At 36.8% G+C, this 21,686-nt stretch overlaps 1 protein-coding gene across 3 annotated transcripts in view; it reads left to right on the forward strand.

Moving 5' to 3' along the window:
• Positions 1–21,686, forward strand: part of LOC111868269 (trichohyalin) — a 137,376-nt gene that overhangs the window by 92,733 nt on the left and 22,957 nt on the right. For all 3 annotated transcript variants that reach the window (XM_033752980.1, XM_033752981.1, XM_033752982.1), the window contains 9 exons: positions 3,052–3,222; positions 4,853–4,999; positions 8,044–8,154; positions 11,076–11,247; positions 11,894–12,020; positions 13,874–13,988; positions 16,466–16,636; positions 17,813–17,925; positions 19,816–20,050. In XM_033752980.1, the coding sequence (XP_033608871.1) occupies positions 3,052–3,222; positions 4,853–4,999; positions 8,044–8,154; positions 11,076–11,247; positions 11,894–12,020; positions 13,874–13,988; positions 16,466–16,636; positions 17,813–17,925; positions 19,816–20,050 (1,362 nt within the window). The remainder of the gene's footprint in view (positions 1–3,051; positions 3,223–4,852; positions 5,000–8,043; positions 8,155–11,075; positions 11,248–11,893; positions 12,021–13,873; positions 13,989–16,465; positions 16,637–17,812; positions 17,926–19,815; positions 20,051–21,686) is intronic.

Genomic DNA, 21,686 nt, shown 5'->3' on the forward strand with positions numbered 1-21,686 from the left:
GCCTGTCCTGTCCTCTCCATCAACCCTATGACTTCCAAAGCCATATGGCCAACAGTGTGGTAGCAGCCTTTGTTTGAAGCAGGCATTGTATCTGAGCTATGTTGGAATTATGTTAAGTGTTGAAGTAGAGCAACATCTCAATGTGAAATTCCTCGCAAAACTTGAAAAATCCGCTGCAGAAACATACATATTGTTAATTGAAGTTTATGGTGATAAATGTCGATCTCATACTCAGGATTTTCATTGGTTCAAAAGAGTTAAAGAAGGAAGGAGAGAGATGGAAGACGAGCCATGTCCCGGTCAGCCTTACACTTCAAAAACAGATGCAAACATTGAGAAGGTCACTGGAATTGTTTGAAAGAATCATTGCCAGAGCATTTGAGCAGTTGCTGAATTAGCTAACATTGATAAAGAAAGTGTTAACCAGATTCTACATGAACATTTAACATGAAAAATGTGTGCTGAAAGATGGTGCCGAGAGTCCGCACTCCTGAGCAAAAGGAAACTCAAAAATTTGTGCTGACATACTTCAAAACATTGAAATGATCCAGACTTTTTAGGAAATGTAATAACTTGTAATGAGTCATGGTTTTTTCAGTATGACTTGGAAACTAAGTACCAATCTATGCATTGGAAGAGTGCCAGGTTATCAAGAAAAAAGAAAAGCACAGAAGAGCAAGTCAAATTTCAAAGCAGTGATGATCGTTCTTTTTATATCTGTGGAATTGTTCATGTTGATTGGGTGCCTGAAGGTCAGACCATTAAGCAGGTCTATTATAAGGAGGTTCTGACAATCCTTCATGAATGGATGAGAAGAAAGAGACCTGAAGTGTGGCAAAATGGCTCATAGAGTCTTCACCATGACAACACGCTGGCACACAACACACTGTCTGCAAGATGTTTCTGGCCAAGCACAAGATCCCCAAGTTGGAACATCCAGCCCTACTCACCTGAACTAGCCCTATATGACCTTTTTTTTATTTCCAAAGATCAAGTCTGCATTAAAAGGAACCTGTTTTGAGTCCGTAGATGCAGGGAAGGCAAAGGTGACAGAGGTAATGAAGAAGCTATCAGAAAAGGACCTGCAGCATTCCTTCCAACAGTGGAAAATTCACATGGAGCTCTGTAGGGGTCGGGGAGGGGACCACTTTGAAGGTGATAACATTTTTATTGTGAGATTACTTGAATAACAGATTTTAGAGCATCAGTCCGGTTATCTGATAGCTGCTCCACGTACATGCAGTTTTTCCACAAGTCCCAGTGCAATCTTGGGAAGTTAGTCCCTTATATGTTGGTACTGCTGGCTCTTTCTATGGTACTAAAACAAATGAAGCATGAGACTGACCACTCAGTTCCATCTAGGGCTGAGGTATAGTATGTCTGGAGGTTTACATCTACTTCTTGGTGCCTCCAGGGCTTTGTGCTTAGGCTCAAGGGACACTTTACTTTAGCCTCTGACCATTATTAATATGTGGTTTCTAGGACACATAATTTTCCTCCTGAGGTAAGGCAAGCTGGACTAAATATATTTATTGACTGGCTATACATGCCATTATTCCATATATCCTAATGTAATCACATCCCCATATTCTTGTGTCTTTCTGCTTTCATTGAACAGTGTATCCAACTGAGTCGCAATCCACATGAAGATTATATGAACCATTGACAGAATTTAAAATATGGCTGATAGTGCAAGTCAGAAATGTATCTTCTATCATTTGAAGAATATTGTAACACAAAATATTCTCTAGCCTGTGATGAGTTTTACTTCTTCACAATTTATAAATTATTCAGTTTATTCAGCCTCACATGTATATATTATCTTCAGTTAAAAAAATGAATCTTTTCATGTAGTCTCCAATTTACATTTGGAATATATTCTCAAGAATAGCAGTGTGCAGTAAAATAACAAATATAAAATCTTGTAGTTTTTGTTCAATTGATTGTTTGTTTATTTTACGTGTTGTGATATCATTTGTTGTGTAGTGTCAAATACGACTGAAAATCAATGATAAATGGGGAGCAGGAAAAGATATGGAAGGAGGCACTTTTGCCCTTCTTGTAGGCACTATACAACAATTTCTCTGGGTAAACTGAGGAAGATCACAAATTCCCTCAGTCAGAATGGATGATAATCTTGCCCAAGATTTGAACTGTGTACCTCTCAGATACTCTTCTAGAGGATTATCGCCAAACCAGTGTTTTGTTAATGCAGGTTGGAACAACATAAACTTGAGATTGCCTGTACCAATATTTCTTCACATTTCATAACTTTGTTAAATTTGTGTGTTAAACTTCAGTATTCGCAGATTTAGAATGTATCAGTAACCCTATGCTCTTCTTAACATAATGTAAATTTGTAAATCTGAAATGTGCATGCCTCTTCTAACATGGTATAATGTAGTAAAATGTCATTTACAGTGTAGATGCCCCCCCCAAGAAAAAAGAAGGAAAAGAAAGAAAGAAAGAAAGCATCCGGGTCGCACCATGAACTTACAAATATTTTAAATTATATGAATATAAAAATCTAAATCAAATTCTTTTTGTCAGAAGTAACTGTTAATTTACTATGAAGTGGTTTAAGAGAACATTTTGTTTTGGTTAGCTGATGGTTCTCAAAATTGGTGTGTTTACACAAAATTAAATTAACCGTTATTTTCCCCAGGTTCATTTTTATTTCCCTATATGCCCAGAAAATTACAATTACTTTTGATGAAGTGTCTGATTTTAATGTCTTTTGATATTGTATGATGAATTTATTGTTAACATTTCATACAGTAGTATCACAAATATGACTAACATATTTATTTTCTCTTTTCTTCCACTTTCCCTCTCTGTCTCATATTCAATCTTCCTTTCACTTTTATGTATTATAATATAAAATCTTATTATATAACTCTCATTAACACCTCTGTATTCTACTTTTCCTTTGAGCCTGTCTTTATATGCACCTTTTAAATCCTATGTATCTCTTATATTATACTGATTTATCCTTATACATCCTTTCACATAACATTCCATCCATATTTCCTGATGACCCCTTGAAATCAGCTTGAAGAAGAGAAAGAGAAGGTTCATTTGAGTGAATCACAGCAACAAGACATGACTTCTAAGTGGTTGGCGGAACGAGATGTTCTGAAGGAACAGTTATCAGATTTGCAGACAAGAAATGACAGTCTGCAAACATCATTGGTTAACAGGGATGTGGCTATTGAAAAACTGGTGAGGATGTTAACGTGTGTGAAGAAAACATACCAGTATTTTCTGATGTATTCTTGCAAGTTATGTATGCTACATATGTAAGCATATCTGAAAGAGTGTACATTACAACCTCATCTGTAACTTGAGATCCTTTACATACTCTGGTGCCATACTCTTCTTGCACATATGTGAATATTTATTTTAAAATGCTATAAATATCCTTTTTGAAAAATAATTTGAAGTTGTATTTATATATTTAATTTTGTATTTAATGTGAGGTAAATTTTAACCCTTTGTCACTTCTCTTATATTGGCATCAGGTAAAATTATTTTTTATGCCATCCTAAATGCCCAAAAAATTCCATAACGCTTTTGTAGTTCTTCAGGTATGAAATATATTCTCTGTCACTGCTGACTTCTATTTGCCTCTAACACCAGGGAGCACTTGCTGTAGTAGTAAGAAAGTGTACATTTCACGTATAGAGGAGTGGTTTGACCGACAGTGGCAATTTATGAACATTTTACCTTCAATGTAATTGATATTAGAACTGTCAAATTTCCCTAATGAACATCACATGATAAAATATAGTGTACAAGAAGAAGAAATGGAATTAACCATTCTGAAAAACGAATGTAACTGAACCACGAAAGTGTGCTTGTTCTTAACTTGCTGCAGCAGTCCCCTTTATTTTCCTCATTCTTTTTGATCACCATATACATTGAATTTAAACTCGTGTATCTTTCTTTGCTTGCATTAATAATCCATAGCTTATGCTTTTCATTTTATTTAAAACAGGTCAAGATTCTTAAATCCTAGTTCCTTAGCCCATACTAATGGAAAGGAAAGGGTTTTTCTCCTTTCCATCATATCTGGAGAGGTTCAAGAACCTGCCCAGCCTCTTACCCGGTGGATATTGGTAGACCCTTTCCATAGGGGTAATGCACCCAGAAAATGAAATTGATCATTCGTTTTCTTCCAGTGCCAAGGTCTAGTATGTGTTAGGCTCAAATTCTACATTATCTCTCTACATTCATGGCATGGTACTTTGCACAAAGGCAGCCTTACCTTTCTTTACCTTTATGTTCTTTATGATATGTAATAAATGTTGTTCTTACAGATTTGCAACTTCAGTTAAATGACATTGATATTGTAACGTGTTTTGCGTTACCGAAGACGCCGTAGAGATGTTTAATTGGTTTATTTAACGATCTACAACTAACGGCTACAATTAATTATCACACAGTTGCGGGGTTTCACACTTTATAACCCTAATCGCNAGAATGGATTAACCGGTGTGAGGATTCAAATAAAATTTCATCTATACTTTAAAAACATGAATTACTCTTATAATAAAATTATAAAGGTGAAACTATCCCTGTCACAGGCCGTGGTGATCCATACGTTTGTGAGACATCAAGGCTTCCACATTTTTTGGATAGTCAGCTCACAGATGGCGGTGAGGTTGTCAGCCTTATGTGCTGTCACCCTTTACCCCCAGGAAGATTCCTGGTACTCATTTCTATTAGAGGATGAGTCGAACCTGGGGCTATAGTGGGGCTGGATGGATTAGGTCAATTGAAAAATCCAACTACCTTATCAGGTATTGAACATGTGACCTTTTTAAAACTAAAGTAAAATTCATTGTTATAGGAAGTTAGTATGAAAGAAGAAATGGAGAAAGCAATGGCTGCAAGTGCAAGAGCAGGGTCAGCAGAGAACAAGGAGATCAAGTCCTTGCGTGCCCAGCTGGCAGGGAGCAAGGCTCAAGCACAGGAGCTTATGACAAAATTGGAAAAAGTATGTGTGTAAAAAGGAAACACTGCTATTATTCTTTATAGGAAATCTTTTCCTGCATCTTTAAGTTTAAGTTTTTCTACTAAAAAATGCATCCAAAATTCAGTCTCTTTCTTTCTATGGACTATTTGAGTTATAAATAAAGTGAACTCTCAAAATGTGGAAAGTCTAAAAAGCCCTGAAATTTTTAAATCATATGAGAAATTCTGGTTTTCACGTGAAGTTTCACAAGAAACAAATATTGGATAATGAACAATGATTTTAATGTTAATTTTTGTATGTGGATATTTTTAGAATAAATTTAGGTTATTTGAGAAAAAGGTGCTCAGGATATTTGGATCTAAGATGAGAAAGTAACAGGAAGATGAGGAAAATTTTTGTAACGATCTACTTCATAATTTCTACTTCTACAATTTCTACAATTTTGATGATTAAAAAGAATATGAGATGGGCAGGATATGTAGCATATATGGAAGAGATGGCAGATGCATACAAAATTTTAGTTGGAAAACTTCAAAAGGTGGGAGGATAATGTTAAAATGTATCTTAAAGCAGCATAGTTTGGTGAGGTGTGGACTTGATTGAACCACAAGGAAATCCGAATTTAGTTCTTGCACATTTAGTGAAATCCCATACTTAGTGGATCTTTCTTCTGGTCGCAGCCAAAATCCAATATGAACAATGTATTATTTGTCTATATTTATTCAATTAAGATTTAGTAAATAACCCACATTTAGTGTGATTGTGATCAAAACAAAACTCTGTATCAATTTTTCCCTCAGCTGGAATTGCTGCTGCATGACCATACATAGTGTGTCCATGTTCTGTTAGGACTGTGTTCATAAGAAATAGGAGACATGAATTATTTTCAAAATTTCTCTCTTTTTATTGAAAATAGTCTCCTTCTGAATCAATACATAGCTAGAATCGACTGAAAAGTTTTCTAAAACAGTCACTGTACTCCTTTTGTGGAATCGCATATAGAACTGCGGTACATTCCCTTTGGATGTCCTGGATGGTGTCATAACGGTCTCCCTTAATTGCCAACTTAACTTTTGGGAACAACCAGAAATCTGCTGGAGCCAAATCTGGTGAATACGGAGGATGATCAAGGAGTGTGATCCCTTTTCTGGCCGAAAAATCGCGCACGATCTTCGATTAGTGGGGTGGGGCATTGTCATGGAGGAGCAACCAGGAACCTTGCTCTTGATATTCAGGTAGAATTCAAAGAATTCTCGCCCACAAACGATTGAGGGCTCTGAGATAATAATCAGAATTCACTGTTTGACTTTCTGGCAGAAATTGCTTGTGAACGATTCCTTTGGAATCGAAGAAAATGGTTAGCAGTGTCTTTACTCAACTCTTTTGCGTGCGCACTCTCTTTGGTTTCGGCTTCTTTGGGTTCAACCATGCTGCACTCTGCCGCTTTGTGAGAGGCTCATATTGAAAACACCATGTCTCATCACCAGTAACAATCGATTTTGTAAATTTTTTATCACTTTGGGCCGACCGTAACATGTCTTTGCAGTGTTCCACTCTGACAGCACATGTGCTACAAACCGCGCACGGACCTTCCGTTTGCCCAGATCCTCGGTCAAAATTTTATGCACAGTACTTTTTGATATTCCCAAAAGCTCCTTGATGAGTCTTGCAGAAACACATCTGTCTGATGCAACAATTTCGGTCGCTTTTTCCACATTTTCTTCAGTGGGACTTTGATACACGTGGAGCGTCTTCAGTGTCCTCCCTATCATCACGAAATACAGCATACCATCGAAAAATGTTCGAGCGACTCAAACAATCACTACTGTACACACTTTTCATCATTTCGTACACTTCTCCAGCTGTTTTGCCTAACTTCAAACAAAATTTGATGTTGACTATCTCTTTAACTGCCATTTTTCAACAAGCCTCAGAACAGTACTATTACATTCAAGGTCAGAACTCATCATGCAGCGATGCCTGCCCTTTGAAATTATAGACAGCCACAGCTGAAACTTCAAGAATCTTAATGCTACAGCTTGCCAACAGATGGCATTGCAGAGCAAAATTTAAAAAAAATGAGCCCTAACAAATCCTGGACACACCGTGTATTTCCTGTCAGGTAGCATCGTCACATTAATTTCTTTGATTCTCAGATGAGCTTTTTTCAATGTTTATTTCATGTCATTGTTTCAGAAATTAATGTTATATGGTTGGATTTGAGGTGCTCACAGTGATGACTTTTCAGAGTTTCTTTAACTATATACCTCAAGAGATTACTTTATAATAAATATAATAACTTTAAAAAAAATTCTGTTAGAATGTGATCAGTCTCTTGGTGTAATTTTGCATAACTTCCATTCAGTGAAAGCTCAAATTTTGTGTAAGAAAACTTCCTAGAGGTCCATTAAATAGGAATTTTACTGCCATTAATGTATATGTCCAGTAGCAGGCTGTTATAAACTCTGTACTGAATGTTCGGTGTAGGGCAGTTTCTTATCCAGCTGAGCATATATCAGCTTTCCTTTGAGGGGCACAGCCCACACTTGAGGTGGAGAAAGATAGCAGAAATACTAACAATGCAGTAGTGGTGGTATTAATAACAATAGCAACAGTAATAAAATTGTTTTGTAGTAATGAAGTGGTTATGTATGTTAAGAATCTATGTACCACTAAGCTTACTGTTACATGCATACAGATTTATGTATTATAACAAAACACGGCTCAATATACTTTACCTTATACAACTTTTCAAGGAAATCCTTGTGAGAAAGTTACTTTCAGAAATATTTCTTATTTCTCTTCACTGATTTTTGCTTCAATTTTAAGTATGAGTAAATAAGAAATAAATCTGTTTTGTAATATGATAACAGATATCATTAGGCCGAGTACTAGAAAGGATAAGGAGGAGGAGGAGGAGGAGGATGATGATGATGATGATGATGATGATGATATTATAGGGGATACAGTATAGTCACAAAATTATTTTTGCTGACTAGTTGCTTCTGAAATCATGGTGCTTCTTACACAGCAGCAAATACAAAAATGGCAGGGCTTGTTTCTAGGTTGAGAAGTTACTGAAGGCAGCTGAAGAGAAGCTGAAGACTCATGCTGAAGAAGAGAAGAGCAAGGCTGATTTAGATTCAAAAATATCTACACTTGAAGTGAATCTGCAGGTATCAGAAAATGTTGAGTTGTGCTTCCTGAAGGTGCAGTTGTTAATAGCATAGGAAGGCGCTATCAAACCTATTAATAAATGTAGACCATTTATTGGTACCCCTATTGCTATGTACTAGAAAATTTTATCTCTAAAATAAGGATTCAACCATGGCTTCCTGCAAAATGCTCTGATTATAAAAGCTATGGTTTCCAACCCTTTCAGATCCATGGATCCATAAATCAGCATTGGGTTTTCTGAGGACCATTACCTCACATTGTACAGTGCAGATGTTAGTCTGTATATCTAATTATTACCAGTATGTGTGTGTTATTTATATATAGTATTAACGTTTTTATATAATAATAATAGAGATATTGTAATATTCTCACTGAACATCCATAGCACCCTAACAGTGAAATGACTTTAAAGAACTTGAGGACTTGGGAGGGGGGGTTTAAATTCACAACAAAAGTGTATGCTTAGACTAAAATGTCTGAAACTTGTACAGTTGTAATAAAATTTTGATATGAAGAATTTTCTGTTATTGGATTCCAGGATTTTAATGAATGTCTTTTTTAACATACACCTAATGATATGTATGCATTGTTCTGCATACTAGCTAGTTCCTGTTATTATGAATTGCTCTGCATAAGAGTTGGTCTCTGTTATACGTACTCTCTCCAAAAAATCATTATTGACAAACATTTCTAAGGTTTCCAAATTATCATTTCTGTCCTTTACTGTTCCCTGTGTTCTAAATTCACATGCAAAATTTTTTTGTATAATTTTACATAACTTATCATTAAAATCTCTGTTACTACTACCACTCTTCACCTTTTCATTGTCGTTACCATACACAAATACGTATATCAGTTAGCGTATATTCATCCACAATCTTGACTGCTATATCTGAATCGAATAAAGCTGGTTTTGAATCACTGTTTACCTAAACTTCAATGAAGTTGGTGCCATCATAGCACAGCTTATCTGCAAACGAATAACATCCCTGATCTTCAACCCATGAATAAACTATGTATGATGTAGCTTAGTCTCAGAGAAAACCTTGCATTCAGTATAAGAAAGCTAGTAATTCTTTCTTGGCACAAATAGAAGGCATTAGGCCACTGCTATGATGATGAAGCAATCACTGTTAAACCTTTATAAGCACATTTGTGAGTACCATACAGAACATAACCTCTTGACATATACACTTTTACAATATTCCTTTAAATTGGCTGTAAGCATCACCATTATGCGGACAGAAAAACGATTAGTCACTGTTTCAACATTACATGGCCCAGGTTCTGTTCAGTTGCAGGAGTCTCTACAAGTTGCACATGAATGAAATGGAACTTTTTAATAGAAAATACTGGATCACACTTATGGTTTTCTTGTGTTTGATATATAAAAAAGCTGAACTTATGCAGAGCTCAGCATAAGGTTTCCACAGTTTGAATTTTACAGAAACATTCAAGAAGAAATTGAATTAGCACTTTCTACCCACTGTTGGTACTACTACTATCATATAAGATTTGAGGTTTTTACGGCGGTGACTATGAAGAAAGCAGTCTTCTGGGATGTGGCACCGTGTAGATGTGGTGTTAATGGACGTTTTGGAGGAACGTATCGCCTACTACAACCCTGAAGATGGAGGCGATACGTTCCTCCGAAACGTCGGTTAACACCACATCTACATGGTGCCACATCCCAGAAGACTTCTTTCTTCTTACTACTATCATGTTTGGCTTACCAAACACCAGCAGTTACAGTCTTGCCATTCTGATGTTTGAAAATTCATGGAAAGAGAAATTATGTCAGCATCAACTTCTTAATGCCTCCAAGCTTGTTGTCAGTATTTTTTATTCATTGGTCACAATTATGTTTTGCCATATCCAAGCAATTGTTCCATTAGCTGTGCCACAGCTGTATTGGTTTCTTGACTTGCAGGTAGCTTGTTAGTTTGTTAGACTTGAAACTTACACAGCATCTTTAAATTGACACAGATGATTGCCTAAGAGATTTTATCAACCTGTTAGTTATTGCTGAAATCAGGGCCGAGACACAAAGGACTGACCTGTTTTATAGCCTAAGAACCAATTGTTACATGTGCAGAGACCCAAAATAAGCTCTTAGTATTCATTGATGTAATCAAAGCAAGCTTGGTATTATCAAAGCATGAGATCAGGTTGTTGTTCGCAGCCAAAGTATGTTCCAGGACACATGATAACATCAATTATAAATGTGTCAGATTTGGGAGGAGACAAAGAAATTGCCAGTAGGGAGATATGTACAGAAAATTAGTAGGTAATTTCACATGTTAAGTTATGGGACAACCATGTGGTGCGTTAGATATTAAGGACTTTCTGCTTTTCGTTTTGTGCATTGAAGCCTGCCTGTAAGTTTATCATGTGTTATAACTGCCAGCATAACATATAAAGTGGGAATATCTTCAATGAAGACAATGGATGTTCGTATATATCTCACTTACATAATGTAAGCATAAATTGGGCTACATGTTTTGACCTATAATTTAGTTCATCATCAGGCACCTCTTTGTGATCTGTAACTCAAATGATTAAAGTTAAGGGTCATCTATTCTCAAAGGGACTATTTCCACATCCTAGGTTTGTTATCTATATGGATATATGGAAAAGAAAGGAAATGAATGAATGAATGAATGAATGTATGAATGTAGATCCATTGTCCTCATTGATGATATTCCCACTGTATTTGTTGTGTTGACAGTTATAACATATGTTAAATCTTATATATACAACAGAATGCAATCTATAAAGTCTACTTGTAAGTGTTATTAAATTTAAAAGCTAGCAGCTGGGCAATTTTTACCATATTCCTAGTACTAAGCCAAGCACTTAAGGTGAACACTTTGCATGATTTAGTTTCTTGAGTCTGATGTCTAATTTGTCTCTATAACAGGCCGAGAAGAAGAAATGTGAGAGAATGAAAGTTTCTCATGAAAAAGAGCTGAAAAATCGGGAAGAAGAGCTCTCAAGTTTACGCAGTAAATTGCGATCGCTAGAAGGAAACAGCGGTTCTAACAGCAAGAAAGTTACAGAAATAAAAGAGGAATATCAGTCTCAGATTGATAGTAAGTAAGAATTAAAATAGGAATATAAATAAGTCCCGTAGTGGTAGCAAGAGTTAAACAAGGAATATCAGTTTTTCATATTGTTACAAGCCAACATAACATTTGTCAGTGAAGGAGTAGATGGTGAAAGGTAATGTGAAATAATGCTGTAAATATGTTGGATATTGTATGTTTGGTTACTTTGTTATTCACAAATTTTGGGGGCAGGGGGTTTGCTTCTGTCTTCTGGCACTTCATTATAGTCGTATGACATATTTTTATTAGTTTAGCTTTAAGTGTTATTATCAACGGTTGAAATTGAGTTTCAGATATTTTCAGTACTAAACTTGTCAGGCTAGCCCAGTTGTTCAGTGGTTTCCCATACTCATTGTTACTTATGTCAGAATCAACTTCTGGATTTGTAATTTAAACTCAGATCTACTTTGTTGGTTCATGTTTATGATTAAATCTGTTATTAGAGAAGTTTATTTACAAGTAGAACAAAGTTATGAAATTGCCTTTCTGATGCAGTTGGATCTTCACTCCTGTATCTCCTTCACTACAACTGCTGTCTATATTGGATTACACAGAAGTCACTGGTAGTTAGAAATACGTACAAATTTAAATCTGCAGTATGTTTTAACATAGATTGTAATTAATGTTACAGAATTAGAAGAGGCACTAGCAACGGAGAGACATGAATATGAAGACCTTACAGCAAAGTATGAGATTTTGGAGGAGGAACATGTAGTCACCAAGGCACAACTAGTTATGGATAAGGAGGCAGTACAAACGTAAGTGTATAGATTGGAAGCTACGCTTCATGTTGAAAGTTGAGCTGCTTATTGGATTTGAGGTTCTCACAGTGGTGACTACAAACAGTAGTTCAGCAGAAGTTCTGTGATATTTTGGAGGAACATACTGCATCCATGTTCAGGCTCAAACACACTTCCTTGATTATAAAAGGTTAATCAACTTCATCCAGTGTGACTGATAGACTGTGTATTGTTATCCTCTTCACCAAACGATGGAACCACGAGGTGGTAGACACTCAACTTCCTTTAAAGAGAGGCAATATAAAGGCCATGAAAAAACTGGTTCTAAAATTTTTACAGAATCTTTGTAAACCCCACTTGTAAACAGATTAATTGTAATAATTTATAAATATTTTAATGTATTCATGCACATTGCTGTAGTTGATAAAAGATAAAATTTTATATTCATGGCATTGTGATGATATTGTATGTATGTATTGATATTGACCAATCACATTGTAATATTAGTTTCTGCCTGTATTGATATATCCTTCTGAAGATGGTCTCTAAGACCGAAACATGTCAAGGGTGAAAGATTAAAAAGAAGGAAAGAGAAAGAAACATTTATTAATTACACTGGACGGAGTTGATTAACCTTTTATAATATTGATAGTGTGATGGATCAGGATGAACCAAATCACATTTCCTTGACTTAATCTTCAACCCTGAAGAGTATATAAGATCTAAATTTTGTAACGATGGTACATAGTATGAATATTATGTTTCTGGACATTATCCATCATCCTGTTTTTATCTAAAAAGACTATCTTCTTTATATTTCAAATCACAACGTTTTGGAGACTGTTCTATCTCATCTTCAGGTAAAATCTACTCATTTGGGCCAAATTGATAGAGCTAGTCCCTATCTTCAGAGATAGGTACTAGCTCTATCAATTACCTCAAGACAGAGACAGAATCCAGTCTCCAAAACGTTGTGTTTTGAAATATGAAGAGGATGGTGTTTGTAGATAAATACAGGATGATGGATAATGTCCAGAAGCCTAATAGTTACCCTGAAAAGTATATTAATGAAGAAGCTACTGGACTACCTGACATGCCACCCCAGAAGAATGTACTTTTCAATCCTCTTATTGTCAAAGAGAAAGTATTCTTGCCACATTAATCATTTCAGTGCCATCATTTAAAGAATGGCGTGGTGCTTCCTTTTTTTAATTTGGAAACATTGAAACACTGGTTATTTTGAAAGAAATTTTGGTTGCTGGAAAAAAGAAGTGTCAGTTCTACTATGCATACACAGTATTGTACAATGATTGTCAACATACAGCCACTGGATCAGCAGTGTATCACCTGATTGATATTCATGTACAGCAATGTGACACACGTGTACAACAGAAGTCAGGTCATCAATGTAATGTGAAATCATGTTTACAGAGTTTGAACAATGCTTCTGGATTAGAGTTTATATTGCATGAGAATGAAATGTGAACAAATATTCCTGGCAAACTGAATTTTCAGTGAGTCAGGATAGGTTTGTCACTAAAGTTACTGGCTATGATCTAGGTCATTTGGGATTTATATCTGGCAGAAACTGAAATTTTACTTTCTGCCACGAAGTCCAGACCAGCCTGGGGATCCACTCACACATCAACCAATGGACCAATGGGGTTCATTCACCAGGAATGTGAAGATGACCACTAAACTCCATCTAGTGCTGAGGTTAGGAATGTGGAGCACTTTCTACTCTCCCTATATAATTTCAGGATTTGGGGCTTAGGCACAGGAACAACTTCCTTGTACTAAATTAAATATATAAACTTGACACATTTCATTGCTCTGCTGTCCCAAGTTAATTAATTTACCATTTGGAACAGACAGCTATTGACAACCAAAAGGGAACTGGTGGTTGCAGAGAATGAGCTAAGGACACTGCAAGACACATATAGTGAGAAGCAGGATATGTGGATTAAGGAGAAGCTTGACCTCCAGGTCAGTATTGTCTGTTTTTAAACTTATTTGCATATTTTATAAGGAAAGGCCATCCTGTGGCATTAACATGGCCATGCCCTGGTATCTGTCCTCCCAGATTGGGGTTAATCCATTTTCATCCTAATTTATATGTTTTATAAGGAAAGACAGGCTTGTGGTAACAGCATGTCTGTATCATGGCCTTGTATCTTACATCCCCATAATAACTTTTGAACCATTTGATGCATTTACATAAAACTTAATTATGACTCTGTCCTTTGTATTATATGTTTAGTTTCAGTACAGTTATTCACACCAACTTCATGGTCATGCAGACTTCCAAGGTGGAAGCTGCAGTAGTCTGATATGAGATCTTGAAATCTGTTATAATAATAGATCTTCAAAAAATATGGCAGGATATTTCTCTAGAATGAAAGACAACATAGCAACCATGTGAAATCTGTATACAGGTTGGAAAGAAATTTGTGCACAAAGCTACATATTGTGATTTCTCATTAAAAAAAAGGAAAACAAAAGAAAAACAAGTATAAATGTTATACAGTGTGTGTCCTGAGATGCTTATTTTTTTAAATACATGTCACCACCAATTGGAATAATATACTTCTTAGTAGTCTTTATTCTTCATGGCAATACATAGTTCACTGTGAGTTGTACTTGTATTCAAGTCACAGAGTGGTAAACTAATCATGGAATACACACATGACAAATACTGTGACATGCTCATAACCCTTGGTACTTCTAATAGCCGAGCTAGTACTGTTGCATGGGAAAATTTGCTGTGTTATCGTAGTTGCCATCATCCAGATGCTGATGTGTTTTAACAACTGGAACAGTGACTCCATGAGACAGAAATGATAATACCTATGGCACACAGACTGCGCAGAAATTAGCCAGTGAAGACGCCATAATTATACCTGTGGAACAAGAGCCATGGAGAAGCTTGTAATATCACATGAGAGTCGCACTGTCTCAATTGAGGGTCCATGAAGTACTTCTGTCAATCAGTTGCAGCCACATTACTTACAGAGTGCACTTCTCTTGCCAGTTGAATGTTCTCTCTGGCTCTCATACTTAAATGGCTATGACATCAACACAATGCAAGCAGATGAGCCCTTTTTAGATAAAATTCTATGGGCAGACGAAGCATCTTTTATCATTTTCAACATCCACAACAGACCTCTGAGCATGGAATAATCCTCATGCTCTCCACAAACATGGGTATCAAGTTCGCTTCTGCTTCATCATCAGTGTTTGAGCTGGTATCATTAGGGATGTTGTTATGGACCCATATCTGCTACCTACCAGATTGACTGCTCAACAATATCACAGTTTTCTGGAAACTGTTCCACTAGGCCTGCTTAAAGATGTGCTTCTGACTGTGAGGCACAGGTGGTTTCAGCAGGATGGAGCTCCATGCACTATGGGGAAGATGTCTGGCAATGGCTGAAAATTACATGTCCTGGAAAATGGATTGGTCGTTGGGGGCCATTGTATGTTGTCAGATCTAGCCTTCATGGGCTTTTTCCTGTGGGCAGACCTGAAATTAGCATTGTTATGACATGACTTCAAGTAGCTATGACAGCAGTCGATGCCAACATGTTAAAGTGCCTTCAAGAGAATGTTTTCATCACACTGCTGTCCGCCTTGAAATGGATGGAGGCCACTTCAGACACTTATTGTAACTGTGAGGAAACCATAGTTTGATCATATTGTAGCATATTTACTCAAAGCAAGAACTGTGAAGCCGGCAGATACAGCCATTGCTAGGGAACGATTCTGGAAACATGCCATTTGCCAGGCAGCAACTTTGTAAGCATGCAACAATACCACAGCCATCTCTAAGCAATGTGCCTATGGAACAATGGAGGAACTATACAATTCTCTTCTAAGTCCAGTCACTGGACGGTGTTAATTAACCTTTATAATTTTCCTAGTGTGATGGACCAGGATGAACCGAATCAAACACTGTGTAGAACTTATGGATGAATTTTGTTTCATCTGTATGGCTTTCTATTGGCTAGTGATAGCTAATGAACCACTGGGGGTAAGGGTGTGAGATTCTTGGCCACAAGCTGGAAAGCCAGGCTTAAACTCCCAGTATTTGTGACATTTCTCTCTTTACTGCCACATCCAAATTAAGGCTGAGGTCTGCTGCGTCTTCTGCTGAGGGTACTGGAGCTGTTACCCTATAGGTAAAGTAGTTAGTGTGAAGATAAGCACAATGGATCACTGTAGGTCGGGGAGAGGGTCGAGAAGGTCCACCCCTTATACATTCATTAGTGTGAAGATGGCCACTTTCCTCCATCTAGTGCAAACACCTACAGAACCAGCTGATGAAATAATATGCCTTTATAGTATGATACATAGGTTGAGCTATAAAAACAACCATGTTATTTTAATTTAACAGCATTGTGTATTTTATGGAACTTAGTTTGCTGATTGACAGTCATTTATTTCTGACCTTGGTAACATTATAGGAGAAGTTGAAAGAGCTAGAAGAGAAAGTGTTGCGAAGCAATAGCAGTGACAGTTGGGTTCTTGAGAGAACTCGGCTGAAATCTGTGCTGGAAGATAAATGTTTGGAAGTGGAACAGCTGAAGAAGGAAACTGATATGAATGCAGACCAGATGGAACACTTGAGGAAGGAGGTAAATATATATATATATGTTTTCAGACTTTAATAAGTGCTTTGGTGTGAAAACACCACATTGTTGTGAATTGTTTTCTCAGTGTTCAGAAATTGACCTCTCTTCTTCTTCTTCATGGTAAACTAACTAAGAGCATATAGTTGTTTTCTGAGGCTTGTGTATTTCAGATTTCAGTGGCAGTAAAAATTCAGGTCATTCTCAGAGAGTTCTCTTTTCTGTATGTAGTCTGAGAGGTGGTTACCAATATATCAGAGGAATGTACTGCCCCTGTCATCTGAGTTGTTGTCCTTCTCTGGTCCTCCAGTTCTTCTGTACTTACCCTTCCAGCAACATCTGTTATAGAATCATTACTCTAATCAGGAGTTATGGTTTTCATTGGCCCACTTGCAGTTATGTCTCCTTGTTCCCATTCCTGAATCTGATTGGCCCTCCTGTTCTTGATGTCCCATTACCCCCACTCCTGCTGATTGATGTGCCTTTTTCACTACTTGGTTTATTTCTGCCATGAAGATGGAGACAGTATCTACCTTTAAAACATTGCTAACTACCTTCCAGGCTACATGATGTCATACCCAGAAATCTACCCTATGCTCTATGAATGTTGACACTTCTGATTTTGTTATGAGCGATGACACTGTTTAGAAATCATTTGTCAATATTTCAGGAATTTAGTTGTCTCCGTCTTCAGGTTCAAGAAACCAATAGCATACCCATGGGAGTGATATGAACCAAAATCAAAATTACACAGCAACGTAAGGATAGATTCCAAATTTAATCTGATCTGGTCATTATTTTCTTAGAAGAAACAGGCTGACAGCAGATGGAAGAACATGACCTACTCTGTATGCGTACAGTCTGTGCATAAAAATAGGACAAATTGTATATAGCTTATCATATTCCATCAGTTAATATGCGGTCATGTGGGACTGGATTTCCGTATCATTTGTGTGTGTGGTCTGTTCCCATCAGATTTTCTATTGAAATCTTTTTCAGCATTTCTTATTTTCTCTATGCTTGTTATATTCCCATTTATTTCATCCATCTTGAGATACCTTATTATATAGTTCTTGCCTTTTCCTTCTTTGTTTCTATTTTTTTTTTGGTCCAGACATTTTTCTTAAACCTAAGACATTATTAATATTCAGGGATATTTTGAAATATTTTATTTTTTTGTAGAATGATGAGTTACGCAAAAAGTTGGAGGACTTTGACAAGGTGGTGAAGGTCCATCGAAATATGTCAGCTGACACCTCTGCCATAGAAAAGGAGCTGCAGGCTACAAAGAACAAGTGAGACTCTGAAGTTTAATAACTTTTTAACAGAAGAGTTTCAATGAGCAGTTCAGTTTAAAATTTTAAAGACCGTTTAACATTGTACAACAAAAAGATAGGTGTAAATTAGTATCAAGATGCTCAAATTTGTATACACAATATTTCCTTGCAGTATTGACATATGAATTCTGGGGATTTTACCAGAATAATTTACCTTAGTCAGTACAATGACCAGGAATCGATATTAGATTTCCAGGAAGGGAAGACTTTTTTTCTTCTCCTCAGCCTCCAGACTGGCCCAGGGGTAAAGTGGCCAGGAAAGGGAGCTGGCTGCTCACCTCCATCTAGACTCAAAGTTAAGAATGCATCGAGCTGTACCAGCATTCTCCATATATTTTTATGGCTTGGTGCTCAGTTAAGCATGGGGAAATTTCACTTTCTCACGTAATATATATATAAAAGGTGTAAAGTGATGGCGAGAAAAAAAAATATTGAAATTTTGATGGACGTACACGTTTTATTCAACTTTGAATACCAAAAGTGGTTTTTCGTTTGATGTCTGTCTCTCTGTATATATGTACCCATGTATTATGTATGTACCAGTGTTCAAGAGTTTATTCACAAATACATCAGTGCTCAGTAAATATGAACATTCCAACTCCAAAAACTGGTTTTTCAAATTGGCCCCAAAGCACAAAATGCAATTTTCTTTAAATAGGCTGTAATGATTTTGCTTAAATTTCGATAATTTATGCAGACTGTCTTCATAAATAGAACTGCATAAGTGATATGTTTGTAAAATAACAGTATGGACACTAAGGACCCAAATGTGATATGCCAGTTGTGCCGAAACCAGCACTACCAATCTTCATTGTTCAGTATTCAACAGCCAACAATAGTCTACTAAGCAGCAATGAGTCTTCTTTCCAGAGTAGTCCAGTCAAGGTAAATTGTGTGTTAGAAAGTATGTGCAGTGTCTCTGCACCAACTTACAGTGTATGTTTTTGTGACATCAGAAATAATTCTCAGTCTGAAGTATCTTTCTTAAGGTAATAGGTATTTGAACATCTAATTGATTAATTCATATATTATTTAAGTTTGCTGTTTAAACTGGAAAATCCGTAGATAATTAAATAAAACTGGAAAAGGATCATGAAGAGTGAGTAGTTAACATTCTATGGCCTCTTTCAAGATCATCATCATCATTGGCAATACAGCCCTTTTTGAGCCGTAGCTTTCCATATAAGATTCTGCCAGATGGCATCTGCTTTTCACTTCTTTGGATTTTGTGACAAATATTTTTTACGAAGCAAGGTCGTCATCCTTGCATCCAACCCCAAACCTGGAGGACCAGATCCCTGAATTTATGTCCCCCAGTGACAGGGTGGCCCAGTTCTACCCAAGAGCACTGGGTTCCTTTTCTGTCACCTTCTACGGCTCACAGGGCCATGATGGAGGTGTTGTAACCCACCTCCACATGTTGAAAACCCTGGTTCTCTTAGATTCTAAAGGGTTTTGACGATGGTGGATGACACACAGTGATTGAGATTAGCTTTTTTCAAAGGGACCCAACTGAGTAGGTGTCATCCTTCCTCACCTGAAGAAGGAAACAGATCCAGTTTCTGAAATGTCATGTCTTCTATTACCTAGAATTCTGGGAGATGGAAAAGTCCAAAACCCAGTAATTCTGTATGACACTGGTTCTCGTTTTCTTTCAAGATACTGTTCTGAAATTTGCTTCAAGGGACTAAGGAAACACCACAGAAAGCTTCAGTCATATTAAGTAGTAACTCAGTTGTGACTGAAACCAAATGTTTACTCAGTTACATATGTACAATTTGCAAACTCAGCCACAAAATTACAAATATAATTACCATTAATAATGCTATATGTTTTGTATGTTTGTAGACTTTATGAAGAGGAAAGAGCCCACAAGGCAGACATGGCACAACTGAAGTTGCGATATGATAGCCGAGTTGCAGTCATTAGTGAAGAAATCCAGGGCCTGCAGGGACAGGTTTGTCGGTTCAAAAGAGAGCGTGACACTTTCAGACATATGTTGGAGGGTGCCCAGAGGACTATTGCTGACTTAAAGGCATCCTCGGGCAGAGAGTCACGGAGTTCAGGCAGCAATGTTGATGAGGTAAAACTCACAATCTTAAATTTTAAGGTCTTTGATGAATTTAGGGCTTTTTATGCCTCCACACAACATGTTGAGTCTGTTGTATATAATAAGCAATTTAATTGAATATATAATTAGAGCAGTGCATTTATTATGCCGAATACTGCATGTTTTGGTCATAGTTGACCATAATCAAGTGTATACATATATGATCATAAATATATTGTGATTTATTGCGGAATATGTAATCAAAATTGATCCAGTTTATTTAAAGTTTTTAAAGAATGTGTTAAAAGTATGACAATTATAAAATTGTAAAACATGTGAATATATAGTGTTACATGTAGGCATTTGTAGGAAACAAATTGGCAAATACGTTACTGCAGAGATATGATTTTTGAACAGACTATCCCTGGGTGTTGGACAAAGGTTTCCATTGATATGAAAACTGAAAGTTGTAAACTGTTGGATACCAGAGTGTTGCTCTGAAATTAACACATGTTGCTATGGAAAAGTGGATTCCTGGAGAGATCGACTTGGAATGTGTACTCAACTATACAAAGCATATGGATAGTGTAGATTGCACTGGTCATTAGTGCATAACATGCTTTCATTCATAAACCTCTGAAGTGGTGGAGAAAACCTTCTCTGGTGCCTGGAAGTATGCATTGTAAATTCATACATTTTGTACAGCCTCTATAAGGCACACATGGGAGTAAAACTAGTGTCACATGTCAAGTATCGACGAGCTCTTGTTGAAATTCTAGTAGGTGATGTGCATGTGTGCAACCCAAGAAAGCGGTCACATCCGGGGTCAACTGAGAGAGAAGAGAGACCAAATATGGCATCTAACTTCCTCTACCTCTATGAAAAGAAGAAACACAAAGGACTGCATTGTGTGCAGCAATGAGAAGGCCGTGGAGACAGAAAAGAAACATACTTCTATTGTAAGACCTGTATAAATCAACCAGCCATGTATCCTGATGGATGTTTCAAAAGAAATCACACTCTCAAGAACTTCAAAATTTTTAATATAGGTCTCCATAGTTTATCGAGTTTTTGCAGTCTGTGTACATAGAAGAGTGAGAGTTATAAGACAAAAGGAATATGTGTATATTTTATACGAGAACAGCAGACAATTTGAACCAGTTAAACACTACTACCTCTCTTCACACTTGATGTCATACACCACTACAAGGCAGAGAATTTGTCTTCTTGCATTGTGCTGGTAAGTAAAAATATTTCTTTTTCGCTTTATGCCCTTGTTGTACCAACTTCTTGAGCAAAGCAACTCGCTTAGTGGCTCTGCGGGCATTTAAAGTCCCTTGACGACTTGGCTGCAGAAATTTCTCCAAACGCAACGACCGGAAAGGGTTAAAGCTAAAGAATTATGCTTTTGAAGCCTAAAGTGTGCCACACCAGTCATGAATGCTTTATATATATATATTGTAACGTGTTTCGTTACTGAATACGCCGTAGAGATTGTTAATTGGTTTATTTAACAACCTACAAATCACGGCTACAATTAATTATAACAATATTGTGGGGTTTCACAATTTATAACCCTATTCGCAAATCAAATCACGCTATTGTCAGTAGACTACACGTTTCACAGTACGGGAGCTATACAAATGTCACTGTGTTACACACTCCAAAT

Source organism: Cryptotermes secundus, unplaced genomic scaffold (genome assembly GCF_002891405.2).
Source record: "Cryptotermes secundus unplaced genomic scaffold, Csec_1.0 scaffold721, whole genome shotgun sequence".
NCBI classification, from domain to species: Eukaryota; Metazoa; Arthropoda; class Insecta; order Blattodea; family Kalotermitidae; genus Cryptotermes; species Cryptotermes secundus.